At 38.7% G+C, this 8,359-nt stretch overlaps 2 protein-coding genes across 2 annotated transcripts; both read right to left on the minus strand.

Annotated features, from left to right (window-relative positions):
* Nucleotides 1–2,067: 2,067 nt before the first annotated feature.
* LOC136800535 (uncharacterized) lies at nt 2,068–3,183 on the minus strand. Its single transcript, XM_067057197.1, has one exon. It carries the CDS (start codon nt 3,181–3,183, stop codon nt 2,068–2,070), a length of 1,116 nt encoding a protein of 371 aa, XP_066913298.1.
* Nucleotides 3,184–3,259: 76 nt separating this feature from the next.
* On the minus strand, nt 3,260–6,666 carry LOC136800536 (uncharacterized). The gene is made up of 2 exons (XM_067057199.1): nt 5,112–6,666; nt 3,260–5,067 (listed from the first exon to the last, which is right to left on the minus strand). The coding sequence occupies exons 1-2, from the start codon at nt 6,664–6,666 to the stop codon at nt 3,260–3,262; spliced, it is 3,363 nt and encodes a 1,120-aa protein (XP_066913300.1).
* Nucleotides 6,667–8,359: the final 1,693 nt, after the last annotated feature.

Genomic DNA, 8,359 nt, shown 5'->3' on the forward strand with positions numbered 1-8,359 from the left:
AATCTAGAGAAATTGACAAAGAAAAGCATCAAAATTTTTCATTTTCAGACTTCATTAACCTCCCAACAATCCCTAAAAAATCGCATGCATTGGTTCATATCTTTGTAGTATTAGAGACCTTTTTATAGACACAATACCATTTTACTCCATAATAAATTTGCAGCAAAAACATTATGTAATGACTCCAAATGCATTATATAAACTGAATAACCTGATGGTGGATCTGCTTCTTTTTCAATTTTTATCTTTGTTGATTTTGGTATACAAGTGTCTGTACACAGTCATTAGGCAATTACTTTTTTATTTTCTGGTTTACGGACATCATGAGGAAAAGTTTTGGACAGGAGGATGGAAAAAAATTAAAATAAAACTGATGTTTTAAATTCTTTTTATTTCCTTTTTAAAAATCTGAAATCGGAGGAAATAATGAAATGAAATTTTATGAAATTTCCTAAAGTATAGATTTTTTAGATTTAAAGACAAAAGAATAAAGTGCAAGATGTTGTTATAGGTAGAGTCTATGGATAAAAAAACACTAAAAATAAACTGAAACATAAATATGTACACAGAAAGACTGATATATGTATATATGTAAGACTGACATAGTAGGTTCCCATAGGGTTCACCCTTAGGGTTCCCACTTTAGGGTTCCCACTTAGGTTCCCCCATCCCACTTTTCTGGTATGCCTATTTTTGTTGTTATATGAGGGTCGAAATGATGACTGAGACTACCCAAGGGCGGTTGAGGGGTCAATGATTCAGACGACAGGTATTTGTAACGTTGTTGACGTATGTTCAAACTGAAAATGAAATATGATAAACTAATAAGTATTTGATTGATTGATTTAAATGAAATAAATTTGATTGACAAAGTTAAGTCTTGAAATTGAATTGATTAGAAAAATAAATATTGAAAATGTTTGAGAAAATCTAAGTCCAGATGACCTAACCTAGGCATGCTGAAAATCCAAGATGGCCGCCAAAGCATGCTATGAAAACAAATGGCCACAACTGACAGGCAAAAAGCAAAAGGCAGAAAGAAAAGCAAAACAAGAAAGCAAAACCTACCAGCCTGCCAGCATGAAAGCATTGTGAATTTTTTGTCTGATTTTCAAAGTCTGAACTTGACTATTGAAAGTATTGAATGTTGACCATATTGAAAAAATTAGAGTTTTAATTTGAGCTCCTTACTCCTTGTGAGCTTGATTGTGAATGACATGAAGAAGCATGCAAGCCCTAGTCTAGCCTCATGTGGACTGGACACCAAAAAGTGATGACTCATCAAAATGGTAGAAATGTAAACAATGTATAAAATACAGACCTACATTGAAAATAAACATTACCAAAATGACCTACATTGAGTATAAAATGCAAACATTGACAAAAATGACCTACATTGAGTATAAAATGTAAACATTGACAAAATGACCTGCATTGAACAAATATGATAAATTTAATGAAAATGAAAATAACCTGAATAAATTTTTTGTGTGTATTATATAATATGAAAATTGACTGATTTTTCTACACTCCCCCCATAAAGACAAAAAAAAATATTATTTGATTTTTGAAAAGTTCTTTAAAGTGTTCTTTCCCAATTCATAAAACAAATCAACTTCATCGACATGATTGATGATAACTAAATTTCGTGTGGAACGACGTGTCTCACGAAATACTTTCTCATTAGCATTCATATAACGTACACTAGCATGACGAGCCAAACCATCGGAACTAAATTCAACATTAACAACCTTTCCATACTGATACGTTGAAGATATTTTCGAATCATTTTTCAAAAATAAAACAATATCTCCAATTTTGATTTCATGACTCGTAGTAAACCATTTCTCCTGTTTCAGTAATTTTGGGACGTGTGACAAAAGCCAATTCTCAAACCATGAACTGAATATCTTACAATTTTCATCAACAAGCTTGCTCGGATTGCTTACAAGCTGAACTGGTTCAACTGGTGATCTTTCATTGTTTCGACCAAGCTTGAGGCGATTTGGCGTTAGAATATCGAGGTTTTCCAGATCTCCGATTGTACCCTTGATGGCTAAGGGCATATTATTGATGCTGTTGGCGATAGAGGAAGCAAGTGTCTCCCACTGAAGTGTAGATAAACTTTTGTCGGTGTGCAACATTGATGGATGAATTGATTTCACGGATCTTTCGTTCAACTTTGCCGTGTTCGTTATGAGCACCAACAGAACAAACTTCGAAATCAACTTGATTACTGATGAAGAGTTGATGTTTGACGTCGAGATAGCTGAACCGCATGTCTTGACAGCCTCTAATGAGTTGACTGCCAGCGTCGCAAAGTAGGGTTTTCGGATATCCTACTTCACATGAAAATCTTGTGAAGCCAAGGATGAACGACTGAGTGCTGTAATCGTCCATAACTTTTATGTTTGTTGTTGAAGTTGTGGCACAGCAGAAAACGAGAAGCCATATCTTGACTGTAGTGCGTTTGTGGTGTGCTGAGTATGAATCGAATGGTCCACAAAGATCAACTTGAGTTGCATAGAAGGCGGGGGCAATGGTGAGATTGTGTCTGGAGACCGGTCCCATTGCAACGTCAACGGCTCTTTTCAACAGATAGCGACATCTTTGACATGATCTGCGTACCATCTTTACAAGTGACCGTCCCTCAATGATATAGGCTTGAAGATGAACAAATCGTAGAGTAGTTTCCACACCGGAGTGTTTTGCGGTGATGTGATACCAATGGATGTTGTTGACAATTGCTACTGCTACTGGTGAGAATTTGTCCAAAACAGGTACACGGAATGTTGATGAAGATAAGTCTCTCATTGAATTGGTAAATCTGCCAACAATTGTGATGTCATTAGTGTCAAGAATCCGACCGGTGTACTTCAGGATACCGTGTTGCTCTGATGTGATGTCCTTGATTCCTTTTGATGGTAGAAACTTCTTGATCTCTTGGGTGGCTTTTCGGAAGAAATAATTCTTTGCAGATGTTATGTCCTCCTCAACTAGGAAGACAAATGATGAATCAGCTTTGAGAGGAAGTGGTGAATTGGTTGGTGATTTTCTTCTTTTCCTCAATGCTCTGAAATATTTGAAGATGATTGCCATGATGTTCACGACTTTTCGAAACTGATACTTGAGCGGTGATATCAGGTAGTTGCTGAATTCCAGACGTTTGTTAACTTCATCCATGATCCTTATAATTGGGTTTGACTGCTTGGAGTGATGAACCTCAGAGTGATAAATTTCTACGGCTGCTTGAGACTCTTCAGAAGGACATCTTGATATCGGAAATCTTGACGATTGGCATTTCCGAATAGTTGAGTTTCATCCAAGGATCTCCTTTGAACCAACGAGAATCATTATTGACATCAGGGATTGAAGGTCCTCTTCTAGTGCCAATATCTGCGATCATATGATCACTTTGAACGTAGAACCATTGATTGGATTGTGTGAAACGTAAACTTTCGATAACTCGGCTACGAACCCATTGTTTCAACGTCTTTTTGTCATTGCTGAGCCAGTGAAGAACGATTTGGCTATCGCAAAATTTGATTGCAGATTGGTGCCAATTCTCGAGTGATTTTCGGACAACTTCGCCAGTGTGTGAATTCAGTAAGGCAGCATATAACTCTGCGCGTGGTTGAGACATTCCTTCTGGGACGATCCGTGATCGCGACAAAAAGAGTTGAGATGAGTAGGTTCCGGATTGACGCTTGAATCTTGTATAAATTGTGACACATACAAGGGATTGGCTTGCATCAGCAAAGTCCAGGGTCTCAACTTCAAGGTTGATAGCATCAGGTGGTACGATTGTCCTTTGATATTTAAGTTGGTTGATTTCTTGCATCATCTCAAAATTGTTGATCCAAAGTTTGCGAAGGTGATCAGGAAGCACATCGTCCCAGTCGAACTTTTGGATAACAAGGTCATGAAGATCAAGCTTGAACTGTGCGGTTATGGGAGTAACTCTTCCAAGAAGATCGAAAACTTCCCCGACTTTTGATGCACAGTGACGTCTTGTTAGCTTGTCAGGGATGATGTTGGTTGATGATGCTGATTTCTTTCCTCTTCTCTTTGGAGCAAAGTTCATTTCCCCAATGTTCAATGAGATGACATCTTGCTTTGGAAACCACTTCATTCCTGCAACGGTTACACTCTGTTGATCTTCACTCATTGTCTCCGGTGGATCTTCTCCGGAGATGACGATACCTTTTAACTTGAATCCACCTTTATTGACGACTTGTTCGAGCTCCTGAGAGCGTTGACGTGCAAGTTCGATTGAATTTTCTCCACTGACGCAATCATCTACATATGTATCATTGAGAATGATCTTGGATGCCTCTGGATACAGGTCTTGTGATAGTCTGGCAATTTCTCGGAGGGCATATTCAGATTGATTCCCTGCGGATCGAACACCGTAAATTAAAGTCTTTATCACCTTTTCCTCTGGTATTCTTTGTGGATCAAGCTCCTCTTGCCATACGTATCGTTGATAACACCAGTGTTCTTCACACAATTTGACAGTGTTGTACATCTTGGATACATCTGTGGTGAATGCAGCTCTGTGGATCAAGAAGCGAATAGCGATTTCTTGGAGAAGGTTCATGTTGTTGCGACCCTTTGCAATGATGTCGTTTAAACTGAAGCCGGTTGATGTCTGTGATGAGGCGTCAAATACGACTCGGCATGGGGTGCTGACTGATCCTGGCTTCCATACCGCTCGCCATGGGATGAAATGCTTCGTCTGAGTCTGAAGTTGACGTTGAATGTCATTTGGCAAATTGCGTACATAATCGACAAATACGAGATTTTGTAACTTCTTTTCGGAGTTGATGATATCCTCCTTGTCTTTGAGGTTCTCCTTCCTGTTGAGTTTGCGTAATTGTTGTTGATATACTTTCAAGGCTTTGTCTTTATTGGGTGCAAGCTTTACATCCGGGTTGTGAGTGAATGGAAGTTTTGCTGTGATGATGTTTGTTTCTTCATTGATGTGTGAATCGACTTGGCAATGAGGTGTTGCTCCACCTCTTCTTTGATGCTGATATTCTCGGTTGCACCGTGGCTCTTGCAATCCTTGCAGTTCCGACAGTTAACGCATCGGTATAGAATTTCACTACCTGTCTTCTCTGCAAGATCGAACATGTGATGTGATTGGACTTCTGGGTTAATGTCGAATTTGTCATTACCGTGACCAATGAATGATAGGGATGCAAAGTAGGTCAGCATCGGTAACCTCAGATTGAAGAGTGTGTTGTAATGCTTCTTGTGGATCTCGTCAAATGATGAATGTGGACCACCAAGTACACCTCTACCGTCTGGACCATTGAAAACAGATTCGAATAATGATAAGCCAGTTGACATTTGGAAGATGAGTTTGGGATGGACATTCAAGTACCTGACGCCAATCATGATGTCGACGTCTCCGCCAATGGATTGTGGAAGCGATGGGAGTTTTGATACATCACCAGTTGCTGAGAAGGCTCTTTGTAGATCTGATATTGCCGGTGTGAGAGGATACACTGGAAATGTTTGCGTAATCTGATCAAGGCATATACCTCTCATCGGGATCATGTCACCATCGTGCAGAGGTAGGTTGACAAGATAGATGCCATGTGAGGATTGAGTTGATGTTCCACCCACACCACCAATGTTGACACTTCCACTGAAGATTTGGGTAGCATATGATCCTAATCGGTTGACTGCAGATTTTCGAATGATAAAGTCACTGCAGCCATTGTCGAAGAATACTGTGAACTTCTGATTGTTGACCAAAATTTGTTGTAATAGGTAGATGCCAGGGCTTGAATGATGGACGTTGTCAGATGGCATGGCATTGATGTGACAGTCAGTGTGAAATGAGACTTTGATCTCCTTGACGAAGGTTGGAAGCTGTTGATTTCGATTGATGAATTTGTCTTTAAAACGTTGAAGAAGAGTTTGATTGTCATCTGTATCTTTGTGATCATCACAGACTAATACGTGTTTCTTAACAGTCCATGATGAGTGACTTGGGTGCTTGCAGACAAATTCATATTGACACCTTCCATCTCTGTGTTTGCCTTCTGACAATTTTGCTCCGGGTAATAGACATTGGAAGCACAATCCTTTGCGCTTCAGAGTTGACAGTCGTTCACGTGGAGTATTGTCGACAAATTGTTTACAGGCAAAATATTGAGTTACCATCTTCCCCCATGGTCCTCTTGTTTGAATATGCTCAGATGGACATTTGCCGTCGCAGAAGTAGCAAGCTGGTTCAGGGTCTTGACTTGGTGGGACATGATGACTTCCATATCCTGATTTGCCTGATTTTGACTTGCCATCTTTATCGTCTTTGTTGGTTGGGAGTTTGATGAGTTGCTTTTGCTGGAGAAGTTTGACGTCCTTCTCCAGGAAGATGATGAGATTTGACCACTTTTGTTTCTCAGTGATCTCTTCCTCACAGATTGTTGCTAGCCATTTGTCCAATCTGGTGTCGTCCAAGAGTTGGTACACTTGATCCAAACAATCGCCGTAGTAAAGTTGATTTTCAATTTTATGTTGCTCAGCAAGAGAAATTAAGTCTCTCAGTACTTTGATCATCCCAGTGATAGTTCGTAAGATTTTGGCAGGATCGTGTCTGGTTTTGATTGGATCCAACTTCTTTATGTCAGCAAGTTTACGAGATACAAGCATTTTGGAGTTGCCATAAGCTTCAACTAGCGATTCCAGATAATTTCAATGTAGTTAAGCCTTTAACAAGTGATAAGGCAGGTTCAGATAAATGATTGTTTATGAGTAAATCAGGTAAGAGTTTCTTTGGCGTATTTCGTAGATGAACTTTCTCAAAATTTGATCTGAACGTATAAATGTCTATTGATTCATACCCTGAAAATTTTTCAATCTTGATGTTGAGGTTGGATTCTTTGAAAGATTTGTACTTTTCAATCTCTTGATCTGTAAACTGTTCATTGAGGTAATCAATAAAGGTTCCTTTTAGGTTGCTCAACTCAATGTACTTCTCACCAATTTCTGATATTTGAGATTCCAATTCCACGTTGGCTGATGGTGTTTTGAGAAGTTCTTGGTATTTTTCGGAAATAACTCGTAATGATTTGTCGTGATCTGATAGCTGTGATTTGAGATGAAGAATTTCTGTGTCGGACATCACGTTAAGATTCTGGTTAAACTCACTTCAAGTCTGTTCAGAATTGTTTGTGTCATCAACAATAAATTCCTGTGATTTTTCTTGTAACTTGGTTTGATCACCCAATGCCTTCTCCATTTGAGCCTGATGATTTTGTCTTGTGATTTTTGCATTCAATATGAACTCACCGACTTCCTTTATGGTTGAATCATAGGTTTTAGAGTGAACGTCATGAACTTCTGGATTGAGGACTTTTAGTTGGTTCATATGATGGCGGATGTCACGACGAAGATCTTGAGTGATTGTATTGTTTCATTGTTATCAGAGTCTGAGCTTGTACTGATATTGTGTTCATTCATGATATCGGTAAGTTCCTCTAATCCGGTAAGTACATCAGTGATGAGTGCTGTGGAGTTGACATGGTGAAGTATCTCTTCCTTTGTTGGACTCTGATCAGTCATGATGGTTTGATAATTTGAAGATAGGTTGTGATCTCCAACTGATGAATCAATTTTCTCGACAATACGTCCTGTGTTGTTGAACATGGAGTAGTGAATGTCTTTACGTGTTGAACGCCTTGGTCGTGTAGTCCATAGGTGAACATATGCTGTTTGAATGTTGTTATATGAGGGTCGAAATGATGACTGAGACTACCCAAGGGCGGTTGGGGGGTCAATGATTCAGACGACAGGTATTTGTAACGTTGTTGACGTATGTTCAAACTGAAAATGAAATATGATAAACTAATAAGTATTTGATTGATTGATTTAAATGAAATAAATTTGATTGACAAAGTTAAGTCTTGAAATTGAATTGATTAGAAAAATAAATATGAAAATGTTTGAGAAAATCTAAGTCCAGATGACCTAACCTAGGCATGCTGAAAATCCAAGATGGCTGCCCAAAGCATGCTATGAAAACAAATGGCCACAACTGACAGGCAAAAAGCAAAAGGCAGAAAGAAAAGCAAAACAAGAAAGCAAAACCTACCAGCCTGCCAGCATGAAAGCATTGTGAATTTTTTGTCTGATTTTCAAAGTCTGAACTTGACTATTGAAAGTATTGAAAGTGACCATATTGAAAACAATTAGAGTTTAATTGAGCTCCTTACTCCTTGTGAGCTTGATTGTGAATGCATGAAGACGCATGCAAGCCCTAGTCTAGCCTCATGTGAATGGACACCAAAAGTGATGACTCATCAAATGGTAGAAATGTAAACAATGTATAAAATACAGACCTACA

Source organism: Clytia hemisphaerica, unplaced genomic scaffold (assembly GCF_902728285.1).
Source record: "Clytia hemisphaerica strain Z4C2 unplaced genomic scaffold, Clytia hemisphaerica genome assembly, whole genome shotgun sequence".
In the NCBI taxonomy this organism is placed as follows: Eukaryota; Metazoa; Cnidaria; class Hydrozoa; order Leptothecata; family Clytiidae; genus Clytia; species Clytia hemisphaerica.

Coding starts and splice junctions, on each gene's coding strand:
- LOC136800535 (XM_067057197.1), bottom strand. CDS start 3,183: ATGGATGAAGTTAACAAACGTCTGGAATTCAGCAACTACCTGATATCA.
- LOC136800536 (XM_067057199.1), bottom strand. CDS start 6,666: ATGCTTGTATCTCGTAAACTTGCTGACATAAAGAAGTTGGATCCAATC. Junction 5,068..5,111: donor CGATCTTGCAGAGAAGACAG/GTAGTGAAATTC, acceptor CGGAACTGCAAG/GATTGCAAGAGCCACGGTGC.